This window comes from Theropithecus gelada, chromosome 9 (assembly GCF_003255815.1).
Source record: "Theropithecus gelada isolate Dixy chromosome 9, Tgel_1.0, whole genome shotgun sequence".
NCBI lineage: Eukaryota > Metazoa > Chordata > Mammalia > Primates > Cercopithecidae > Theropithecus > Theropithecus gelada.
Window position 1 is genome coordinate 21,654,669 of NC_037677.1, and position 26,352 is coordinate 21,681,020.

A 26,352-nucleotide genomic window follows, 5' to 3' on the forward strand; every position below is an offset into this window, starting at 1 on the left:
TCACCCACCTTGACCTCCCAAAGTGCTGGGATTACAGATGTGAACCACCGTGCCTGGCCAAGAAATGCTGCTTAGTTCTTTTAAAAATGTTTGGCCAGTGTTCAAGTTGTTTGCACTATAGATCAGTTTGCTTAGGAAGTATACTTTGCTGATTTGACATGTTCATATTCATACTTTTCAGTTGCCTTTTGGAGCAAATTAAGATTGTTGGGCGTGTAGTTCGGTCAGAATGGCAATTATTAAAAAGTCAAGAAACAACAGATGCTGGCGAGGCTGTAGAGAAATAAAAATGCTTTTATGCTGTTGGTGAGAGTGTAAATTAGTTCAACTGTTGTGGAAGACAGTGTGGCAATTCCTCAAAGATCTGGAAACAGAAATACCATTTGACCCACTAATCCCATTACTGGGTGTATACCCAGGGGAATATAAATCATTCTGTTACAAAGATACATCCATGCATGTCTTCACTGTGACATTATGAATAGCATTATGTTCAGCATTATTCACAATAGCAAAGACATGAAATCAACCCAAATGTCCATCAATGATAGACTGAATAAAGAAAATGTGGTCCATATACACCATGGAATACTGTGCAGCCATAAAAAAGAACAAGATCAACCATGTCCTTTGTAGGGACATGGTTGGAGCTGGAAGCCTCAGCAAACTTGCACAGGAACAGAAAACCAAACACTACGTGTTCTGTCTTGTAAGTGGGAGCTGAACAATGAGAATGCATGGACACAGGGAGGGGAACAACACACATGGGAGCCTGTCAGGGGTAGGGGATGGGAGAAAGGAGAGCATCAGGAAAAATAGCTACATGCTGGGCTTAATACCTAGGTGATGGGTTGATAGGTGCAGCAAACCATCATGGCACACATTTACATGTATGTAACAAACCTGCACATCCTACACATGTATCCGGAACTGAAAATAAAAATTAAATTTAAAAAAAGATTGTTATGCACATAGTTGACTGCAAGCTTTTCTCTATGAACAAGAAGTGGTGTATGAACTGGCATTTGGGAATACCTTCTTTTTGGGAGTAATGTACTTCCTTGTACACAGAGCTTGTGTTCTTTAACAGTGAATCGGTACACTTACTGTCTTACTGTTGTCCTTGTCACTACTCACAAAATATTTAGAACTAAGTGAAAAAGTCCTCTCCAGGTATTATGGGGTTTTCAGTGATAAACAAAAGCAAAATCACTGAGTACTCTTTTCTTACAATGTCTTTCCTGCGTGCAGAGAGTATGTCTCAATGTTTGTCATATCCGTAGCTTCCTTTAATGGTAAGGTAAAATATCGCTAGCAAGCATACATAATAGTGATTAGTTTACTACATTGCATGCCTTCACTGTTAAAAAAAAGTCCTTTCATATAGGAATTTTATCAATAATCTTTATCAGTGCATAATATTTGTGTTTCATTTCGTTGCTCACTTTAGAATCTTTATGGCAATAGTGTGAATTCTGTTTTTGCTGTAAGGAGTGCAATGTTTAATGATGTCTATGTAGTTTATTTTTCATTTTTAAGGTTTTCTTATTGAGATAAAATATGTATGATATAAAATGTGCCATTTTTACCATTTTTAAGTGTAAAATTCAGTGTAATTAATTGCATTCAAAATGTTTTATGATCATCACCACTATCTGCTTCCTAAACATTCTTTCCATCCCATACAGAAACTCAGTTCTCATTAAGAGTAACTTGACCTGGCTGGGTGCGGTGGGTCACTCCTGTAATCCCAGCACTTTGGGAGGCCAAGGTGGGTGGATCACCTGAGATCAAGAGTTCGAGACCAGCCTGGGCAACATGGTGAAACCCCGTCTCTACCAAAAATACAAAAATTAGCTAGGCATGGTGGCACGCCCCTGTAATCCCAGCTACTTGGGAAGCTGAGTCATGAGAATAGCTTGAACCTGGGAGGTGGAGGTTGCAGTGAGCCAAGATTGCACCACTGCACTCCAGCCTGGGTGACAGAGTGAGGCTCAAAAAAAAAAAAAAAAAAGGGTAACTTTACCTGTCCCTCTCCCTCCAACCCATGTCAATCACCATTCTACTTTCTGTCTCTAGAATTTGTCTATTTTAGATATTTCATGTAAGTGGAATCATAGAGTAGTTGTCTTTGTCTTCACTGACTTATTTTACTTAGCATAATGTTTTCAGGGTTCATCTGTGTTGTAGCATGTATCAGAAATTAATTTCTTTTTCTGGTGGATAATATTCCATTGTATGTATATACTGCATTTGGCTTATCCATTTATCAGTTGGTGGACACTTGAGATATTTCCATATTTTGGCTATTGTGTGTAATGCTACAATGAACATTGCGATACAGGTATCTCGTTGAGTCCTTGATTTAGATGGTTATGTGTATATAATATTGCCCACAATTAGCCAAGTCACTAGGTTTAAAAAATGTAATATTCGTTGTCACAAAAATAAGTATATCTCTGTGAGTGTAGTTTCCTGGTCATATGGTAATTCTGTGTTTAGCTTTTTAAGGAACCACCAACCTATTTTCCATGGATGCTGAAACATTTTACATTTCTACCAGCAATATGTGAGGGTTCCAATTTCTCCACATCCTCATCAGCATTTGTTATTTCCTGTAATTTTTGATTATAGCCATTGTAGGACAGTGTGGAGTGATTTTTCATTGTGATTTTGATTTGCATTTCCCTAATGACTAATGACATTGTGCAGTTTTACATGTACTTTTTAGCCATTTGTCTTCTTTAGAGAAATGTTTACTCAAGTTTTTTATCCATTTTTTAATTGGATTGTCTTTGTTGAGTTTCCCTGTTCTCTCTATGTTCTGGATATTAAACACTTATCACATTTATGATCTGCAAATATTTTCTCCTGCATTGTAGGTTGTCTTTTCACTTTTTTGATAATGTCCTTTGATGGACAAATGTTTTTAATTTTGATGTTCAGTTTATCAGTTTTTTCTTATGTTGCTTATGTTTTTGGTGACATATCTAAGGATCCATTATCAACTACAAGGTAATGAAGATTTACTCCTATGTTTTCTTGTTAAGAGTTTTATGGTCTTAGTTCAAATATTTAGGTCGGTGATCCATTTTGAGCTAATTTTTGTATGTGGTGTGAGGTAAGGGTTGAACTTCATTCTTCTGTATGTGGAAATCCCATTGTCCCAGCACTGTATGTAGTTCTTCATCTCTGCATTTAGTGACTACCAGTTTTTATCCTTGAAAGCACTAGTTTGTGTTTATTTGCAGAATAGGTCAGTGTTCTTTATTTAAAAGTTACTAGAGAACTTTGATGGCTTTATACCACTGTTTGACAGAATTTCTTAACTGACAGAGCACTGGGGATGGGGAAATTGGCTCTCACAATTTTTAAATTTAGAATTAAAAAATTTTTATTTTAATTTTTTTGATAAACAAAATCTAATTCTTATGGTCATGTTTTGGTACTTTATTTTTTGGTTACCTAAATGCATTTTTAGTTTAACTTCTCCTAACACAGGTAGATTCACACTGTGTTTTAAGGTTGGAATCCTGTTAACTTTCTCCATTGATGCTTTTGTTATCTTACAGTAATGGAATAGCAGAAAAGGGCCATATAAAATTAATCTATGTTAAATGGGGGATGGAAAGAGCATATTGAATGGTAGGAAAAATGATCAGAACTTTATCCAGAAAAGGGAAACAAATTATCGTGTTTTTAATTTAATAAAGGACATATTAGGTTATAATTTTAGCTTTGTGCTAATTTGTAGAACGTAGAATGGATTCTGCTGAATTTTTCTTTGTTGGTGTAATATTGCTCGCAACATTTTGTTACAGCACTTTGTTTTACTTCCAGAAAGTCAATGACAAGAGCATTTTAACAAAAAAATTTGAAGTCTTCAGTTTCTCTAGGTTTTTTTTTTAAACTTTGATATTCACATTGTTCTCTTTTGAAGTGTAATATGTTGTCAAGCAGGTTAGTTTTTTCTTCCTTAGATGTTAACCGGGTAAGGGTTTTCAGAAACTAATTCATCACCAGCAGTGCTTACAGTTGAATTTTCTCAGCTCTGTGAAATTGTGTATTTATTTATTTATTTTTCTTTTTGGGATGGAGTTTCACTCTGTAGTCCAGGCTGGAGTGCAGTGGCATGATCTTGGCTCACTGCAACCTCCACCTCCTGGGTTCAAGTGATTCTTGCACCTCAGCCTCCTGAGTAGCTAGGATTACAGGCATGCACCACCATACCCAGCTAATTTTTGTATTTGTAGTAGAGATGGGATTTCACCATGTTGGACAGGCTGGTCTCAAACTCCTCACCTCAAGTGATCCTCCTGCCTTGGCCTCCCAAAGTGCTGGGATTACAGGCGTGAGCCACAGCACCTGGCCAAAATCATGCATTTTTGCAATGACATTTATGGCATCCAAGATAAAGACCAATGACATTAATAGAGTGGGCGTGTGTTAGGTGGGAAGAGATGTTGAAATGAAGCCTAATATTATACATTTCAGTTTGTAAGTAAATAGCCTTATATTTACTTTCTTTTGTAGCCTTATAACACTTGAGACTCAGATTAGAAATATTCAGAAGATTGGGAGCCTCTATGTTTGCCTTACTATTTTTAATTACTACTGTGAACTAATTCTGTCTTTGATCCGTTTTACTCAGTAGGATATATGGCTCAATATAATTGTAATTATGTAAAGCAGTAATTCTCCAAACACAAATGGCAATAAGCAAATGACAGTGGAAGTTAATTAGAAGAACTCTGACAAACATAATCTCTACAGTACTTGTATAGCCTTATGGAACAGTGATGGAATGAGATTTCTGCAAAAATTATAATCATGTTGCAAATTTGAGCATTGGTGAACAAAATCTTACTGAAGCAGCTTGTGGACCTCTTGGAAGATTATTGGGACCCCGTATTGTTTGGCAGGCCGCACCTTAAGAAACAAGAATTAATCTGATCTCTTGCACTGTTTCCTGAGAAGATTGGAGCTCAGTGATCAGTATGGAAAATGCCCATCCTCGCTTCCTAGCAGTTTCTTGCTCAGGAGAAAATGCTCTAACAAGTGACTCTTAAATTTAAGAGAGTATTTTTCAGTGGTCTTATAAAATATTAATAAGTTTGATTAGTTATATTGGGAGGCTATTTTTTTTTTTGGTTTTTTGTTTTTTGAGACAGAGACAGAGGCTTGCTCTGTTGCCTATGCTGGAGTGCAGTGGTGCGATCCCGGCTCACTGCAGTCTCCCCCTCCCAGGTTCAAGCGATTCTCCTGCTTTAGCCTTCCAAGTAGCTGGGATTACAGGTGGCCACCACCACATCCGGCTAATTTTTGTAATTTTATTAGAGATGGGGTTTCGCCACATGGGCTGGGCTGGTTTTGAACTTGAGAGGCTATTTTTATAGCCCAGATCCCAGTATGCTTATGTGTATGTAATACTGCCTAAAATTAGCCGAATCACTAGGTTTTAAAAATTGTAATATTCATTGCCACAGAAAAGTTTTGCTTTTTTATTTTTTATTGTTCAGTTTTTTAATTTTTAATTTTTTGAGACAGAGTCTCACTCTGTCACTCTGGCTGGAGTGCATTGGCGCAATCAGGGCTCACTGCAGCCTCGACTCCTGGGCTAAAGTGATCCTCCTGCCTCAGCTGGGACTACAGGCACAGGCCGCTACACCTGGCTGATTTCTTATTTTCGTAGAGATAGAGTCTCACCATATTACCCAGGCTGGTCTCAAACTCCTGAGCTCAAGTGGTCCTCCTGCTTCAGCCTCCCAAAATGCTGGGATTTATAAGCCTGAGCCACTGTGCCCAGCCACTTTTTTTTTGTTTTGTTTTTAAATCCTAGCACAAATCTTAGGGTTCAGTCCTTAAAAGATTTGTGATGGCCTGAGTGACCAAATATATTAAGGTCTTGGTAGAGTTCAGATTCCTGTTGATGTAGAATTGTTCAATATTAAAATAGTCTTTTCTGTTTGTGAATATGAACTTTTTTGTCATTCAAACAACATGACTATTTTTCCTCTTAGAAGATAACTTTAGGGATGGATGGTAAGCAGTTCCTGTAAAAATGGAGATCAAATCTAGATGATTTCATTCTGTTAAGATGGAATTAAACAGCTAGCGTAGCACTATTGAAAATATTGATAAAAACTTTAAAATACTTTATTTGCCAGCACTCATATTAAGTATTAAACTTCTCTTTCCGATATAGTGCAGAACTCGATTAACCTAGATTTAAAAAATATTGCTCAGGGAGCTCCAGTGAACATGTTTTAAGATAAGGCACAGACTATCTAAAGGTTTTTCAGAAACTAATTCATCACCAGCATCGCTTATAGTTGAATTTTCTCAGCTCTGTGAAATTGTGCATTTATTTATTTATTTTTCTTTTTGAGATGGAGTTTCACCCTGTTGCTTTGTTTCTTCTTAACAAATTTAGGGGTTGTAGAAAAGTCACCTCCTTAAGTATCTTGAAGGAATTTTTACTCTAGCGAATGTCTCTTAGACCAAATTTTCATAACGTGATTTGGATGTAATGAGATTATTGGGATTTGCCTCATTATGTGGGGATCTAGTTTATTTGATTTCACTTGTTTCTGAAATGGTGAACCAGCAGTTACTGCTCTTGGTAGAATAATTCCTCACTGCGTAACTGATTTGAAATGCCACCCTTATCTTGTATTCAATTCTTTGTGCATCACCAGTCTGTTTCTGGGTATTTAATTATGTTTCAGGAAGTTTTGCTGGCTGCTCCTTTGTTCTTTTGGGTGGGAAGGATTTAATCCCAATAGTTATGAATTCGGTTGCTAAAAAAATGTCACCTGTTTAGAGAATACCTGAGTGTAGATTGAAAGTCTGGGAGGCATTTAGCTTGGTAATCAGTAGTGAACCACCAGTTTGTTATTTTTAGCTAAAAAAAAAAAAAAAAACAAAAACCCAAAAAAAACCATTTACAGCTTAGATTATGTTTATAGATTATTTTTCTAAAATTCATGTGTTAGTTATTATTAGTTGCAAACTCTCTAACCTACAATGTCTTTCCCTATTGAAGCAAGGGTTCATCTTTTTGTTAGCGTAAGGTTCTTTAGGAGTTCAGGGCTGCATTATTGTGTAACAGGTTGTTCGTGGAGAATGCTTGCAAAGAAAGCCATTTAAGATTGTTCTGTCCCTTGAGCTCTGCTAAGAGCCTTCCTTTCACTTAAATGCCTTTTAATTCCACTAACAAGCCTCTGAGAAGATATGATTAAGATGACAATAGCAGCTACTGCTTATTAAGAGCCAACCATGTGCTCGATGTTTTTTATGCTTTTGTCCCATTGCAAAACTGGGAAGCATTAATTAGATGCTACATACTCATTCTTTATTTCTGTTGATTATGATAACAGTTCTACGAGAAAAGCCTACCTCTCTTTCTATTACATCATCTCTACAACCAAATAGGTCACTTTCTGCTTCCATGGTTTCTCTTGCCATGACCAATGACCTTCCTGATCAAGGTTAGCACCTACTGATCTGTCGATTGCTTACCACTTAATTCAATGAATGCTGGCTACAGTAGTGTGATGAGAGGTAAGATTTAGATTGCCACCTTGCAATGTAATGTAAAATCCAGATTTACTGTCCACTTTGGTCGAACTACATGTTATGCTTGAGATAAGTCCCATCTTACTATGAATATCATAAAGTCAATACTGCATTTTAGCTTTTATAGCCAATAACTTCAAGTAGGAAACCCTATAACTGTTTTAATATAATGTAAATGCAATCGATTTTTGGAAAGGACAGTTATAGGCCATAATTTATGAGCTTTAGAAGTAATTTTCATTTTTCTATGGCTTTTATTTTGGGTGAATACTGCTAAAAATCAAACTACCATCATATTTATTTTGGTAGTAGAGAATACTTTGTGCAAAGCTACAGACTATTGACAGTTAATTACAAATTGGAACCTATTTAAAGCTTAGAGATGGCATGTAAAAATGAAAGTTAGGTAAAATTGTATGCATGTTCCCCTGTTAACTCACCCTGAATTTATAGACTTTAAGATAATTGTATAAAGCAATTTGTATTGTGTAAAGCAATTGTATAAATCAAGCAAGCTGCAATACTATAATTATTTAGATGGTTTTGCATATTTAAAAACTCAGCTTGCCTGATACTTTAATAAGTTATTCGCAGTTGAGGGAAAGTGTGAGAAAGAGATTGCCTCTCTCAGGGTTGTGTTAGTATTTTAGTGTACTATAGGTACTTTTGGAAGTAAAACGTACTTTAAATGAGAAAAATTGCAGCCTGTTATGAATGGCACCGAATAGTGCTGATTATTTTACCTTTGACAAAGTGGAAAATTTAAAGCTTGGTGTATCCCATTTTATTAATATAATAAAATTTTATAGTGTTGTTCTGGGCGTCGATATATGTTCTTTAGTGTTTATTAGCCCTAGGTTATAGTAAAACGTTTTGGTCTGATGCCTGACCATACTGCACAGAATGCAAATGTGAGAACTAAGACAAAAAACACGTAAATACATATTTGTTTTTCTGTCTCTCAAGTCTTTTTCCATATGACTTCTAGATATTTTGGTTGCTTATATGAGTATGATTGAACTCAGAGAACATCTTTTTTTATCATTTAACATAGGTTTATGGCTTCCCCAGACTTGTACTAATAATGAAGCTATGAGGGATATGACAAGAATGGTGATATTAAATTTCTCTAGACTAACAGTAAATTTTTCCGTTCTGATGTCAGGAATGTTGAGCATCTGGAATCTGCAAGCAGAGTGAATTGTTCGCTGCGGGAACACTTTCATCAAATTCTGAGCCATTTATTCTCTTAGGAACCACTACTGTCTTGTACAGAATATTATATTTTTACAGAAGCAGTTTTCTGGAACTGGAAAAATTTCTTTCCTTCTTGTGCTTCTGTATTTTTAAATTCTTTCACATTTTAGATATGCCATTGTTTTGAAATGTGGTGTCACATTGTAGCATTGAATTTTTTTTTTAGGTTTAAAAACAATAATTTGTATTTGTTCAAATGCTGTGAGAAAGCAATAGGAAATAAGTTGTTCTAAACGAAGTTCTCTTTATAGTTTGCATAGGTGGATCTATGCTCTGTACTTTGTCATCATTTTCCTTGAATTTTCAGAATATCTATAATATATAGCTAGTTAGATCGATAGATATAGATACTTGTACCTTGATTGTGGCATAGATGTATTTCTTGAAAAAGTGCTATGGAGGTGGAGGGAAGGAATGTGTGAAATTCTCTGGTTTCTCTAGTTTTGTTTCAAATATTTCTGAAATGAGGAATTGAGATTCTAATCGGCTCTGGATCATGCTGGGCATTTAAAATAAGTATCTGTTGGTGTAAGTTACATGTTTGTTTTATTTAAAAAAAAATGCTGGTTTTTAAAAATTTTTGTTTTGTTTTGGACAGCAGAAACTTCTATTGTATTTAGTAAATTTTTACTTTGAATTAGGCGTTCCTGAATCTTGATTTTCTTCTTTTGGCTCTTTATGTTTGGAGACAGTGTGATCACATGGCAGTAGGTATCATTGCCTAGAATATGGGCTGGATGGTTTGATTAGAAAGCTTCCTATTGGGTCTTACTAGTGTCTTCGTGTCTTGCGACTATCTGACATATGCTTGAAAGTCAGTTATTTACTTTAAGGGAGATATTTCTGCCTCTGTTTAGCATTATTTAGCCAATCTTGTACCTATCTGTCTCACCTGTTGTTGCTAAGACTAAACATGGAGCTCATAAAGCTGCATTTCTTTCTTCCACACATGATTTTGCTACTCAGGTGTGCAGGATCACAGCTTGCCAAGTACACAAACAGTTTTAGTGTCATATTGATCCTTTAATCTGAAGATTCATTCCTCTACTACTAAATGCCTTTGCTCTGTATTCTAGTTCACCCTCGACCAGCTCTCTACCACCACTACCCTACCCCCAACTCCTTTCCAGCATCTGGTTTTATTTATCACACTGCCTCAGTTGAACCATAGCCACTTCTCCATAGGCCTCTTTTGGCTTCCTCCCTACTGATCTGAAGTTAGCTATCGTTGCTACTTTCAACTGTTATCTGCTCATCACTTTGATCAGTTATTTTCATTTAGGCGTAAAGTCTCCATGAGGAGATATGAATCATCAACCCAATATGTGTTGGTAAATCAGAGCTCACAAACTTTGTCTGCCTAATTCTCTTTAGGCGTTCTGAACCACAGGCATTTGGGTAAGTTGGAGGTTTTATTTTTTGCCTTGCCTTTGATTGCTTTTGATGTAGTCCAGCTGGTGTATGCTTGCTTTACAGTTTTTCTGATGAAAAGACGGTTCTCTATTGTTTGACAAACATGACAACCCTGGTAATTTTCCTCTTTTACAAAGCGTGAGGACTTTATTCTCATCTTTGTAGGAAGAAAATGTTTCCCCACTTCTTTTTTCTTACTACTTCATTTTCCCTTCCCCTGCCCCATCTTAACGATTCAGAAGATAATTTCTATAATAAAGGTGGATTTTGTGAAATGGTTCCTAGCAAATGGTAAAGCCTTTTTTTGTGACTTTTTTTTTTTGGTAAAAGTTCTTCACTGATGCAATTTTTCTTTTCTTTCTTTCTTTCTTTTTTTTTTTTTTTTTGAGACAAGAGTCTCACTCTGTCACCCTGGCTGGAGTGCAGTGGTGGGATCTCAGCTCACTGCAACTTCTGCCTCCTAGGTTCAAGCGATTCTCGTGCCTCAGCCTCCTGAGTAGCTGGGATTATAGGCACACCAGTACGCCCAGCTAATATTTGTGTTTTTAGTAGAGATAGGATTTCACCATTTTGCCCAGGCTGGTCTCAAGCCCCTGGGCTCAAGCAGTCCACCCACCGCAGCCTCCCAAAGTTCTGGGATTACAGGCGTGAGCCACCAGGCCCAGGCTGATGCAGTTTTTCTGACTTCTGAGTATGTTACATTCTTATCTACAGGATAGGCTTGTTGAGTTGCAAATTCTATCAGCTTTTTCCTATATAATTAATATAACCTTTGAAATGGAAGATGCAAGTGTATTAAAAACTTTAAAGCACTAAAACTATAAACAGGAACCTGCAAACAGGAGTTCTCTACATTTTTCTTATGAATATCTTAATTATATCTAGAAATTTTAGAAAATTGCTGGGAGAATTAATGTTAAAAGGCTCAAAATCAAGACTTTGAGTATTAAAAATATTTTTAGATGAATTATATTGCTGACTGTTTTTGCCACCATCTCTGAATGTGACCAGGATTTTCCAAGTTTTCGTTCTGCCAAAAAAAAAAAAAAAAAAAAAAGGGGGATAACAATGCTCAATACTGACAACATTGACCCTATATCTAGTGAACTGTTTTGTGCTGTCACTTCAAGAGTTAGGGACCCAGAGATCCGGATGGATCGAATAATTTGAATGAACATTTGTTGTCAGCAGGTCTGTTCTGAGTAATAATTGTTTCAGTAAGCCCTCATCTGTATGCCATAGCTGGTCATCTCCAGTGTGTGTGTTTATTATGTCTAATACTGGTAGTCTGGAGGAAAGTGCAAATTATTTCTAATTATCTCAATAAAGGGATTAATATTATTTTTCTGTATCACTTGAAACATTATCTAAAATGACTCTGCAACTATTTCAGCCTGGTTAGTGTTAATGACAAATGATTAGTTCTGTGGAGTCTCAGTTTGGATTTTGATATAGAATGTGCATTGGCGTACAGTTTACATCAGCCAATATTGTCAGTATATTGTTAATAGATACATACCATTGATACCACCAAAATTATAGTTGTCTCTTGCAAATATATGTTGCATTATCTTTATATTAAAAGTTGTTTTTTAATTTTAATTTTTTGAGACAGAGTCTCACTGTGTCACCCAACCTGGAGTGCAGTGGCACCCCCTTGGCTCACTGCAGCCTCAAATTCTGGGCTCAGGCAATTCGCCTTTTTTTTTTTTTAGAAATGGGGTCTTGCTGTGTTGCCCAGGCTGGTCCCATACTCCTGGATTTAAGCAATCCTCCTGCCTCAGCCTCCCAAAGTGTTGGGTTTACTGGGCGTGAGCCGCTGTGCCTGGCCAAAGGTCAGTGGCGGGACGGAAGGTGTGATCACATTTTTAAGTTCTCATCTCTCAGTTCACTCTACCCAATATGTGGGGTCTGTTGTTGCCTGTCTTTATTGCCTATTGTGAAAGCTTTCTTTTCCCCTTAATGCATCCAGCAGGATAAACTTATATTTTGCCATCTGCCTCCTTAATGCTTGGAATACTTAATAAGTTTTTGCATTTAATTTGGAATTTATTTTTATTTAAAAGATGCTTACCTAAGTTGTTCAGCAAAGCAAACCATCATTGTAAGCTTTACAAATAACTCATTTAATGCTTGTAACAATTCTGTAAGGTTAGTACAACTATACGTGTTTTACACAATAAAAAAGGGATACACAGAGATGTTTACCAATATGCCCAGTTGCAGAGTTGGGATTTGTAATTATGTCGCATGGCTCTAGAGTCTAAGCATGCTACCCCAGGGCCTTTGTAAGTGCGGTTCTCTTTCGGTTCCTCACTTCGGCACCTCCAAGTTAATGTCTGTGCTTCCCTCAGATCCCAGCATAATTGTCGCTTCCTCAAGAACGCTGTCCCTGAGTTGTTCACATCTCTCTGTCTCTTATGCTTTTCCCGGTGCAACAATCTCCTCTTGTATAGCGCTTTTCAGAGTTGTCACTTTGCATTTATTTTCATGATTACCGATATCTGGCTCCTACCCTATACTGGGGAATAAACTTGTGTTTGCTTTTTTTTTTCCTCCCTTCTTTGTAACTACTCAATGGGTTCCCCTTGCCCACTGCCTAGACAGAACTGACTTATCAAGACAGAGGAATTGCAATGGAGAAAGAGTAATTCACACAGAGCTGGCTGTGCAGGAGACTGGAGTTTTATTATTATTCAAATCAGTCTCCTGAGCAGAGATTTTAAAGATGATTTAAAGAAATGTGGGTAGGGGCTTGGGAAGTGAGAAGTTCTGATTGGTCAGGCTGGTGATGGAATCATAGGGAGTTGAAGTGAGGTTTTCTTGCTGTTTTCTCTTTTTGGGTGAGATGGCAAAACTGGTTGAGCCAGATTACCTATCTGGGTGGTGTCAACCGATCTGTACAGGGTCTGCAAAATATCTCCAGCACTGATCTTAGGTTTTTCAATAGTGATGTTATCCCCAGGAGCCATTTGGGGAGGTTCACACTCTTGGAACCAGAGGCTGCATGACCCCTACACTGTACTTTCTAATCTTGTAGCTAATTTGTTAGTACTGCAAGGCAGACTGGTCCTCAGGCAAGAAGGGGGTCTTTCTGGGAAAAGCTATTATCAATTTTGCTTCAGAGTCAAACCATGAACTGAATCCCTTCCCAAAGTTAGTTCAGCCTACGCCCAAGAACAAACAAGGACAGCTTAAAGGTTAGAAGCAAGATGAGTCGGTTAGGTCTGATTTCTTTCACTGTCATAATTTCCTCGGTTATAATTTTGCAAAGGCGGTTTCGTCGTCGCGGCATCTCTAGCCCTTCATAGTGCCTGGCACATTGATAGTAAGCACTCGGTGTTAGTGGGGTAGGGATGAGAAAGGCTCAAGAGGAATTTTGAAGCATGGAGGGGACTTGGGAGCTTGCCAGCTTCCGAAACACTCCTCTTGAAATGTTGGCAAGTGTGTTAAGTTAAACCTGTTAATGAAACTTTGATGTAAGCATGTTATCATGTTTCTTTCGTCTTTCAGGTAGTTTCAGGGATCCTGAAGAATGGGAACATGACAGCAGTAGCAGTCATCAGGAAATTAATTATCTGGTGAATTGGTGTAAATTTTCCTGAATACAGTTGTAATTTCAGGGTACAGCAAATAACAATTCACTGTGGCTGGAATAGAATTTGAGGAGAAGTTGTGAACTATCCTGCTGAAAACAAGGTTTACAGCAGATTATTACACAAAAATGCAATTTGGAAATTTGTAAAACTGATTTCTATCTGGTAAAAACTCAAGCAGTGCAGAAATATATGTGGCAAAAATGAAAGTAATTGTCTCCTGTTCCGTTTGGTTTTTCTTCCAGATTAAACTTTGATAACAGTTAGATATGAATCATATTATAGAAGCCTCTCTTGGCCATCTAGAGCAGTAATGAATGAGTGAATTTCAGGATCAAAGAGAATGTAAGCTTTCAATTTTCGTATTGCCAACAATGTATACCAATTTATGACTTCCCGGGTTCCTTCATTCCCTCTGAGAAACCCAGAGGGCTCTGACCAGCCTTCTCTCTCTCTGTCTCTCTCTCTGTCTTTTTTTTTTTGAGACAGAGCCTCACTCTGTCACCCAGGTTGGAGTGCAATGGCATGATCTGGGCTTATTGCAGCCTCCACCTCCCAGGTTCACGCAATCCTCCTACTTCAGCCTCCTGAGTAGCTGGGATTACAGGCATGTGCCACCACACCTGGCTAATTTTTTTTTGTATTTTTAATAGAGACAGGGTTTCACCATGTTGGTCAGGCTGGTCTTGAACTCCTGACCTCTTGATCTGCCCGCTTCGGCCTCCCAGAGTGCTGGGATTACAGGCGTGAGCCACCGCAGCCGGCCCAACCTTCTCTTTTAAATGCAAACACTTTCTTCCAGATCCTCACTGTCAGAATGAAATCTTGTTTCTTAGTTTACTGAAAATAGTGAAGCAATCTTCAGGAATTACCACATGTTCCCTGAACCACATTTGCCCCACATGGGGCATCTGCTGCCTGCCTTCCTCCCTGGGACCATAGAGGAGCTGCCCTCTTGGGTTTAATCCACCTGTGCACTTGACCCTGTTCCTTCGCATCTACTGAATGATAGAGCTTCAGCTAAAACTTCTTTACCCCCCTTTCCATACAAAGATCAATTCTCTGTTGAACCAAGTCTTCTGAAGGTTATGGTGGGAGGATTGATTGAGTTTAGGAGTTTGAGACCAGCCTAGGGCAACATCGAGACCCTGTCGTTACAAAAAAAAAAATTAAAAATTAGTCACGTGTAGGGGTGCATTCTTGTCGTCTCAGCTACTCGGGAGGTTAAGGCAGGAGGATTATCTGAGCCCGGGAGGTCAAGGCTGCACTGAACTCTGATCATGGCACTGCACTACAGACTCAGTGGCAGAGCAAGACCCTATCTCTAGGAAAAAAACCAAACCCAGCTCCTTCTAAGAATTGTATTTGTTCTCTCCTCTGTCTTCTCATATTTTAGTGCTCCTCATTCAGTCTTCTACATTGTCACTCTGCCAAAGGTAGTCAGTACCGTGCGCACTGCTAAATCCAACGCTTAGTTCCCAGGCCTCATTGTACTTGCTTATCATTGGCGATTACACAGTGGATGGTTCATTCTTCCTTGACACTGTCTTTCCAGGACGTGAGATTACGGCAGTCCAAGTGGCTGCTGGTCCCTCCTCTCTTCTGCATCGCCTAACTTCGGAGACCTTAGGGCGCAGTCCCTGCCTCCTCTTCTCTTCTGTGTCTACACTCATGCTCCTGGGGATCTCATTTTACCTCGTGGCTTTAAGTACAAATCATGTGCCAGTGATTCCCAGGCGTGAAGTTTTCAGCCCAGAGCAGTCTGGTGAACTGCTGACCCCATATTTAACTGCCCACCGCATCTCCACTGGTATCCAGTCGACATTCCAAATTCAGTATGTCTAAGGCTGAACTTCCCCATTATAGGTGATGGCAACTTCAAAAACTCTTGGAGTCTTGTTTGATTTTTTTTTCCATGTCCCTCATTCAGTCAGACAGAAATTCGTATTTAGCTCTTCCTTCAAAATCCACCTAAACTTGTGTAGTTCTCACAACTTCCCCTGGCTGCTGCATGGGCCCAAGCCACCCTCACCTTCTGCCCTGGATTACTGTGTTTGATCTTCCCATATAGTTGTCTGCCTCGGCCCTTGGCTTCCTGCCATCTGTTCTCAATTCAGCAGCCAGAGTGATGCATTCATTCATTTATTATTATTATTTTTGAGACAGGGTCTGATTCTGTTGCCCAGGCCAGAGAGCAGTGGTGCAATCCTGGCTCACTACAGCCTGGATCTCCTGGGCTCACATGATCCTCCTACCTTAGCCTCCCGTAGTGCTGGGATGATAGGTGAGCCACTGCGCCTGGCTGAGTGATGCTTTTGTAGTGTGAGTCAGATCTGATCACTCCTTTACACAAAACTCTGCAGTGGCCCTTTCACTCAAAAGTAAAAGTGAAGCTCCTTCCGGTGTTTGCCCTCCCAGGCCCTGTGTGATCTGGGCTCCCATTTCCTTCCTTATATCCCCTCTTCCTCTTGCTCCCTCTGCCCCTGTCATATGGGACTCCTTGCCTGTCGTCTTCCTCAGTTAAAAGTATTCTGATGTATTCTGGTGGTTTGTATACTCTTAAAAGATAATGCAGTCTTATTAATTCAAGATGATGACAGCTTGTAATTATCTTCTGGTTAATGAATTATAACTTTGGGTGAATTGTTTACTCAACGTGATTACATTTCCTTATGGGATAGGTCAGATTGTCTACGTTCCCCAATCCTTGGTCAACTCACCTGCCTGTTACTTATATATATCTTATATAAAGATAATGTTCTGATAGAAAACATGACTTTAGTTTTACAGTAATTCTCTCTCTCTCTCTCTATATATATATGGTAAAAAATATACTGCAAAACAACTTGAAGTTGCTCAAAGCATCAAAGTGTCTAAAAGTGTATGTAAAATACATACCGTCTCAGTGTGTTGTCCAGGGCTACTAAAGCCCCAAGAACATACTCTGATTTTAAGTTGTTAGAGGGGAAAAGCACATAGTCCTTTATCTGTAAGGACAATGATACTAGGTGCAGTGGCGTACTCCTATAGTCCAAGCTACTAGGGAGGCTGAGGTGAGAGAGTCCCTTAAGTCCAGGGGTTCAAGGTTGCAGGGAGCTGTACATGCCCACTGCTCTCTAGCCTGAGTGACAGAGTGAGACCTCATCTAAAAAAAAAAAAAAAAAAAGACAGTGAGACAGTGACGTATGTTTCTCCTGCAGTGTAGCATGGGTTCAGGAAGATGACCACAGCATATTATTTAGGTCCAATTAAAGAACTCAGTGATCTCAAAGAAGCATATAGTTTTTATCTTTCACAAAAAGTAAGTGACACATGTACTTATCGTTGAGTATAGCATGGCTAGAGGGAAGCCAGCTACAGCACGTTTAAATCCCATCAAATAAATCAGTCAGTGTAGTTAAATTAAGATTATGGTCTTACATATGAGATGGCTTAATGAGCTGGCTCACGGAGTGAGGTATTTATATTGTACTGAAAGCATTCTCATTAGTACATGACTTTTTATGATTTCATACAGCCAAACTTTGCCATATAAAATTCTTCTGGAAAGGGAGAATAGGTTACAACATTTGCTTTCCACAGAGCAGGCTTTGGTAACCTGTTTAAAAATCTCAAAACATCTTTATGTGTCTTTGCAATTAGTTCCTTTAATTTTAAGCACCTTTCTTAGCCCCTAAAGTTTTTGCCCACTATGGACTTTGTGTTGTTTTTCCATGCTTAGGGGTTTTATGTATTTTTAATGTTGGAGAACCACAACCTATCTTGACCTTCTAGGTTTCATATATTTATGAGGAAGTTGAAATTAAGAGAGTGCTCTTTTGATAGAAAAGAGCTGTGTTTGGGTTCTCCAAATACACAAAACCAGTAGGAGATATTATAATATAATATACATCCATACACACACATACGTACACACCCAGAGACAGGTATATATTAGGTTGGTGCAAACGTAATTGCAGTTTTTGACATTATAGTAAAAACTGTGATTACTTTTGTATCAACTGACTATATAGGTGTGTGTGTTTATAGGAGATTTATTATGGGAATTCACTCACGTGATTATGGAGGTCAAGAAGTCCCGTGATCTGCCATCTGCAACCTGGAGAACCAGGAAAGCTGGTGGCATAACTCAGTCTGAGTCTGAAGGCCTGAGAACCAAGATTGTGGGGTGGAAAGGAAAGGGCTGCAGTATAAGTAAGTATCAAAGCACAAAGGCCCAAGAACCAGGAAGCCTGATGTGTGAGGGCAGGAGAAAATGGGTGTCCCAGCTCAATAAGGGAGAGGGGGAATTTGCCCTTCCTCTGCCTTTTGGATCTGTTTAGACCCTCAGTGAAATCGGCTGATGCTGCCTGTGTTGGTGAGAGTAGATCTTCTTTCTTGAGTCTACCAATTCAAAGGATAATCTCTTTCCGAAACATCCTCAGGGACACACCCAGAAATAATGTCTTACCAACTATCTGGACATCTCTTAGCCCAGTCAAATTAACACATAAAATTAACCCTCTCAAAACTGTTCATTTGTCATTTGTTGAACTTAGAACTTTGGCTCAGTGCTCCAACTGAGCTATTGGGGTCAGGCTTAGCATATTGTTAATACATGCAAGCATTGTTAATACAAGCCTTTGATGCAATAGTATTTCCCTTTCAAATCTATATTAGAAAAACATTTACTTTCACTAATCACTAAATATTTTTTCATTGTATCTCCAATGCCAAATAACAGAAGGAACACCGAAAATAGAGCAGAAAGACAATATTCCTCTCCCGCAGAAAGAGACACACAAATACTACTTTTTTAAAAAAATTTTTTGAGATAGGATTTTATTCTGTCACTCAGGCCGGAGTGTAGTGGTGCAATCATAGCTCACTGCAGCCTTGACCTCCTGGGCTCAAAGGATCCTCCCTCTTCAGCCTCCCAAGTAGCTAGTACTATAGAAGCACACACCACCATGCTCAGCTAACTGAAAAATTTTCTTTTATAGTGTTGGTTCTTTCTGAGTTGCCCAGGCTTGTCCCAGAATCCTGGCCTCAAGCCATCTTCCTGCCTCGGCCTCCGTGTTGGGTCATACTTTGCATTGCTCTAGCGGAATACTTGCAACTGGGCAATTTATAAAGAAAAGAAGTATAATTGGCTCATGGTTCTGCAGGCTGTACAGGAAGCATGGAGCTGGCATCTGCTTCTGAGGAGGCCTCAGGAAGCTTACAGTAATGGTGGAAGGTGAATGGGGAGCAGGTATATCACATGGTGAAAATAGGGGCAAAGGAAATGAGTTGGGGGAGGTGCCACACACTTTTAAACAGATCTCACTGCAACTCACTCACTGTCTTGAGGACAGCCCCAAGCCATGAGGAATACACCCCCATGATCCAGTCACCTTCCACCAGGTCCCAATTTGAGGTTGCAATTCAACGTGAGACTTAGAGGGGACACATGGCTAAACTGTATCAGCCTCATATGTACACACATAAATCTCTATATAGAAGATTGAGCCAGTTATCATTTTATTGTCTCTTAGCTCCAAATTCATACTTCCTTGCCTGCTCTATGAAGATAGAGCTAGGCCCTTCAAGTATTTCTCTTTTGCTGCTGGCCTGATGTTAAGTTTTGTCAGAAGAGGGCACTGGATGGGACAATGCAAGAGGAGGAGGATGCCTCTCTTCCTTATTCTTGTGTTTTCTTATTTGCTTTTTCTTCCTCCTTTCATAGGATTTCTAACAGCACCTGTGGGAGTATCCAGTGGTACTTATCCTCTGAGTTTTAGTGACACGTCCATGGACAGACTCCCAGTGAGTCTTGTGGGCATCCCAGAGGTCAACTTGCTAGCCTCACCCTGCCTATGTACTGGAGGGGGTGTTTGCTTGACAGTTCCTGTCTCTGTTTTATACACTCCCAAGATATTTCTGGCTTTTTAGTCCTGCTACGCCAGGACTAAAAATGGTTTCCTGCCTGCCAGCCTCAAACCATCTGTATACTGGAGAAGTATTTGCTGCTTGCTAGTCCCAGGCACAGTTTTTTGTCCACTTGCATCCTGGAGATGGGTGTTTCTTGCCTGCCCAATGATAGTGGAGAAGCTTTGGCCCAAGGAGCTCAACCATCTTGTGAGCTGCAAACACACATTCTCCTGTGAGCTCTGAGTCTTAGCCTTGGGGAGGGAGTTCTCTTCCAAGGTTGTTTTCTCCTTGGATAACAGAAAAAAATCTCCTTCAGTCCTAGGTGGTATTTAGAGTTCTCTCTGACTTTACAGTAAGCTCCTGTTATAGGTAATAATTATTTATATTAAGCTTCTCTGTTCAAATTACTGCAGAGCTCCTGTCTCCAGGTTGGACCGTCACTGATGCAAACATAAAAGGCAGAAATTAGGGTTTGATTAATCACCAGTGTTTTCTTCAGTTTTATGGAAATTTAGTGCACTTAAAAATCTATAGATTTATGTGATTATAACTGCCTTTCTACCTTGGGTGTTCTCCAACCTAGAATGTACCCTTCCAGGTTCTCTTTTCCTTTTTCAGATCCTAGCTCAAGTCCTGCGAGTTCCAGTATAGCCTTTTCTTTTTCTTTCTTTTCTTTTTCATATATATATATATATATATACACACACACATTTTTTTTTTTTTTTTTTTTGAGAGGGGTCTCACTCTCATGCCCAGGCTGGAGTAAAGTGGTGTGATTATAGTTAACTGCAGCCTTTACCTCCTGGGCTCAAGTAATTCTCCTGCCTCAGCCTCCTGAATATCTGGACTACAGGTGTGCACCACCATGCCTGGCTAATTTCTTAAATTTTTTATATAGACAGGATCTCACTATGTTGCCCAGGTTGGTCTCTAACTCAAGCAGTCCTTCTGCCTTGGCCTCCCAAAGTGCTGAGAGGAGTGAGCCACTGCACCCAGCCCCCAGTATAACCTTTTCTGACCTGCATTGATTGCTCTCATATTTAAATTATTACAGTTCTTGTACTTATCAATCAACTGACCCTTGACATATTTTAGTTTTGCTGTGGTGCTTTATTTTCAGTTATAAAATATGCAAATTAAAAAATACTGCTTTTTATCTACTGGAAAATTTTATGAAATAATTTTATTGAAATGCTTCACCTGCGTGTTTGACAGTATCTATTGCATGTACCCAAATATAAGGTGAGATTTTTTTCCTCCTTAAAATTCTTTCTCAGAGAAGAGAGAACTGCTTTATATTTAAGTTCTTACAAAATCTCCTATAGGTAACTTTCTGTTATTTCACTTACGCAAAAATATGTTGAATGGTCAAGGCACATTGTTGTCATATAACCTAAATTCAAAATTTTGGGGTATAGTTTTAGAGGCCACCTGACAGAATTATTTTTAAAAAAAGGACACTATTCATCAAGACAATGGGAGAAGAAAAGGTTACAAAGAAGTTTAAGCCAGATTTAATTATTATTCCTTAGGGAAAGGTTGTGACCTCACATTTGCAAATGTTAAAGATACTTAAAGAGTAGCTTAGTGGTTCTGTTGTAGAAATAAAAACTATACAGTTACAGAACAAATAAAAAACTGATCAGTTTTATGTAGATTTCCCGTGACACTATCTCACAAATAATCAAAAATATGCTACATCTTAAGCAGCTTATTTAGAAATGAAAATGATATATTTTAACTCTGAAATTTAAATTATTTATAAAATTATTGTAAATAAATAAAACAGTTTCATGAAATATGCAAGTAGGGCCCAAATCAAATATCTAAATTAATATATTTTACCTTATAGGTAATTTAAGGTATGTGTTCCTAACTAAACTGCAATTTAAATTTTAGAATCGGCATGAGCATTTTATCAACATCTGTAAAAACCAATTAGATATTTGAATTATTAATTAGACATAAACAGATGTTAATAATTAGATATGTATTTCATTGTCACACTAAATGTTCATGTATTTATTTGGAAGAAAATGTGTTTTGGATCTTTTCTTGGGCAAATAGGAGAGCCTTATATATAGGATTGCTTTATGTTGGGGCATATTCTGCGTCATCTGAGATGATAAGACCTCTAGGGGCAGAGAGTTGTATGTTCTATAAGTTGTATCTCCAGTGACAAGCATAGTATTCTGAATATAAGAACTAAGTAAATTTGATTCTTAGGAACTTTGCCTTTAAAGAGGGTCTTAGTCAGTTTTGTACTGCTATAACAGAACACCACAGACTAGGCAATTTGTAATGAACAGAAGTTTATTGGCTCACAGTTCTGGAGGCTGGGAAGTCCGAGATCAAGGAACCAGCATCTGATGAGGGCCTTCTTGCTGCGTCATCCATGGCAGACGGGCAAAGAGACGGAGTAGAAGACTGACTCACCTTCATATAACGAACCCATTCCCAAGATAATGAGCCCAGTCTTACAATAATGGCATTAATCTATCTTTGAGGGCATACCCCTCATGGCCTAATAACCTCTCATTGGCCTCCACCTCCCAACTACTCTTGCATTGGGGTTTAAGTTTCTGATACATGCTTTTTAGGGGACACATTCAAACCATGGCAAAGACCTAACTCAAGTGTTTACTTCTTTTCTGAAGACTTTCCTGATGTCTTCTTCCTCATTGGCAGGAATTGACCACTTCCCTTGCCATTGCCACAAGACTCTAACCTTGCCCTGGACTTACTAATAGACCTGTCTGTGCTTGTCTACTGCACTGCAAACTCCTGAGGACAGGAGCCGTGACTGATTTTTCTTAGATCTCTAGAACCTTGAGGAGTGTTTCATTCATGGCTACCATAAATGTTTACTGGAATCAATGAGTTTGAATGACTAAAGAGTGTAGAGTATCTCATTGTCTCAGTTGTTGCCCAGAGACCAAGTAGATTTAGGTAAATTCTTAAAAAATATCTCCTGCTATCTAAACTGTCATCATTTGCCCTTTGAATCTCCACGACCCAAACCATTTGGATTTCACAAAATTCTTCACCATTAGAACTTTAGGAACTGAGTATAGGAGTATTTTAAAAAACATGTTAAAACACAGGCCCCATTTTATGCATGGCCAGAGATGGTTTCTAAGGCCCATATAATTCATTTGAGTGGAAGTAGTTGTCTGTATTACTTACCTTCATGGAGACTACACACAGCTCTGGCCTGGTAGCTCCTTTAATCATGTCTTTAATTTCTGGTTGGCACTGTCCTGTCTTTTCTTGCTGTGGTCATGGTTACCAGATGTGGTAGTTGAAGGGAAAGGACAGCTCTTGTCACTAGAGTGCCAAACTATGGTGGGATATTAGTTAGGATTGCATAAAACTAGTAAAAACCAGAAAACTCTGCTTTATGAGCTTCTGCTAACAGAAAAATTATTTTTTATAAAAACTTGAATATGGCTTATTCCCACAAAATGTAAGCAGTACTTGGGTAAAGTTAACACTTTCCATATGTAAAAGACTAGCGTGGTTTTATTTCTGAGTATGGTATTGTATCCAATTGCAATATATAGCTAAGCTATTGTTTTGACTTTGAACCATTGAATTGAAATGACATTTTCATTCTAGAAGAAGACATGTTAAGCAAAGGAGTGCCTGCTCTGTGCCAGCCACAGGGCTGAGTGCCGCCATGTGCATTGCTCTATCGAATTCTTACAACAACCGTGTTTGTCATATTTTTTTTTGTATTAGCATTTTATTTTGAGATAATTGTAGATTCGTGTTATGATCCCATGTACCCCTCACCCACTTTCTTCCGATGGTAGCATCTTGCATAATTATAATAGAGTCTTGCAACTAGGAAATTGTCATTGGTACAATCCTTTGATCTTATTCAGATTTCACGTTTTATATGCACTCATTTGTGTGTGTCTCTGTGTGTTTGCGTATTTAGTGCTATGCAATTTTTTTTTTTTTTGAGGTGGAGTTTCACTCTGTTGCTCAAGCTGGAGTCCAATGGTGTGGTCTCGGCTCACTCCAACCTCCACCTCCGGGGTTCAAGTGATTCTCCTGCCTCAGCCTCCTGAATAGCTGGAATTATAGGCGTGTGCCACCATGCTGGGCTACTTTTTATATTTTTGGTAGAGATGGGGTTTCACCACATTGGCCAGGCTGGTCTTGAACTCCTGACCTTAAGTCATCCGCCTGCCTCGGCCTTCCAAGGTGCCGGGATTATAGGCGTGAGCCATTGTGCCTGGCCATGCTATGCAATTTTACCACACTTAAAGGTTACTATTTCTTTTTAAACACGTGAGGGAAACAAGGCTCGGTTAAGTTACGTGAAATGCTCTAAGTATAGACTTTGAGTTTGAATCTAGCTCTGTTTGATCCACACTTTTGCTTTTTCAGTAACGTTATGATTAATAACAGTAATAATTAATAATGACAATGACTAAAACTTACCGAGTTTCATATGAAACATATTGAGTACTTTTTATGTGACAGGGACTGTTCTAAGGTATTGAGTCATTTAATCCTCCTGACAACTTTTATCATGTAAATTATATCACAGTTGAATTAGTCTCCTTAATTAAACTGTAAGTCACATTACCAAGGAATAGGTAATTATTTTTACAGCTCCCCAAATCAATAATAAAATAATGAAATTCCACTCTCTCTTTACATAATTTCACGTTTTGACTTCCGACCTTAACCACTGATCTTGGCCATTGTTGATTACTTTCATATATATAATGAGACCTGTATTATTACAGATTGAGTTAGGTTGAGATACCTTACAAATAATTTTACTAAATTGTAAATAACAGCTGTTGTAGGCAGAATGCCAGAATCTTAAGGGAATAGATGTAAAACACCAAGAATACTTCAGAATGTAATTGAGAGAAGGTTTTTTTTTTTTTTTTTTAAGAGTGTTTTAGCTTTTTATTTTTATTTTTGCCAAATAAGGCCCCAGGAATGTTTAAATTTAATCAGATCTCCCAAGTTACGCATCTTAACTTTCAACGTGGTACCTAATGCCTTTAGTTGTGAGTTATCACTGATAAGCAGAATCAGCATGCTTCAGGAAGATAATAGATAGACGAATCATCAGCCCGTAATTTACTATTCCTTGCTAGTTAAATCTCTTGTAAAGCTGTCCCTGTGATGAACAGCAGCACTTACTCAGACCAAAAATAACAACAGTCCCATGTGTTGTAGGTCCCAGGAGGTCTTGGTGTTTTTGTAGACAGCAGACAAGAAATAAAAGGAATTTTGTCCTTTTTACCTCATGTAATCCCACTGGAAAATGAAACATGTGCTATGAGTTGATATTGACTCCTGCCAGGTCACCTCCCTAAAGAGTCTCGGGCAGGCACTGTTGCAACATTTCTTGGACAGGAGTGTTACGGGCTGTGATGGAGATGGATGGTTTATGTAGCACGCTACCGTGGAACACTGCACTACTGTCTGCCCCTAGGAAGTGTCTAGTGAGGACTCCAGGAGTAACCCGCATCTGTTACTTTAACTCTTTCAGAGGGTATTACATAAACTGTACATCCCCCAATTGTAAACTAAGTTTTACGTAGCTTTTTTTTCTTTTTAAATAGTTGACTATAGTAATGCAGAACCACGTATGATTTCTTTTCCCGTACTTTGTAGGACTTTCTTTTGGATGTTAGATAATGCAAGTTTTTTTGAAACTATATGTTATTAGGAACTATTTGGACACTACAAAACTCCTTTAATGGGCCACCCTATCAATTTTCTGTTCTTCTAAGGAAGTTTTTCCTATTCATGACTCATTTCACTCTTTGGCTTAGATTGAGGGAAATGTAATAATGATTAAGGAAAGGAATGTATGCGTTTTCTTCTTTTTCTGAAAACCTGTACACATTTTCTGTCTCGGGTTATGTAAACTTGGATGGCTGTAGAATGTTGACAACTGTGAGAGGTAAAAACGAGTCTGTTAATACATACCACTGCTTTGGAATTCAAAAACCAGAAAATTCCCCTTTGGTTCTTCGGAGAAGTGTTTAGCTTGATGGCCCGGAATACAAATCCAGTAAAATCGGTATGTTCCAGCTGTCATTTACACACACCTTAGGCAAAATTAATGAGATCACTCTAAGATTACACTTTGTGTTTTATTTTCATTTTATAGGTCTGTATGAGCTGTTGGCTGCTCTGCCAGCCCAGCTGCAGCCACATGTGGATAGCCAGGAAGACCTGACCTTCCTCTGGGATATGTTTGGTGAAAAAAGCCTGCATTCATTGGTAAAGGTAAACCATGCTGATGTCAGATTCTCTTTGCAAAAAGCATATGGAAAAATATTTGGGGCACCACCAAGTAAACCAGAGATCAAATTGTTGCTCTCTGAAAACAAAACAGCCTTGTTCCATTCACCGACGGGCGTGGAAGTTGTTAAAGATTCTACCAAAAATACATAGATGATTTCACTTAATGGTGGTGAGCTGGCTCTGTATACTAATGTAGCAACCATGTGGTCACCCCCTTGTTTAGAGAAAGAATATGAAATAGTAGCAGGAAGGTTTAGACTCTTTTACGGTCAACATTCATGAGCTGGAATTTAACTTAAATAAATGTTCACAGCAAAAATTAGAAGGA

The 26,352-nt window shown here is 38.5% G+C and overlaps 1 protein-coding gene across 3 annotated transcripts in view; it reads left to right on the forward strand.

Annotated features, from left to right (window-relative positions):
* MPP7 (membrane palmitoylated protein 7) overlaps positions 1-26,352 on the forward strand; it is a 292,930-nt gene that overhangs the window by 112,343 nt on the left and 154,235 nt on the right. For all 3 annotated transcript variants that reach the window (XR_003121129.1, XM_025396590.1, XM_025396588.1), the window contains one exon: positions 25,888-26,006. Coding sequence is in view for 2 of the 3 variants with exons in the window: in XM_025396590.1 (XP_025252375.1) it covers positions 25,888-26,006 (119 nt within the window). In the remaining variant the exon portion in view is untranslated. The remainder of the gene's footprint in view (positions 1-25,887; positions 26,007-26,352) is intronic.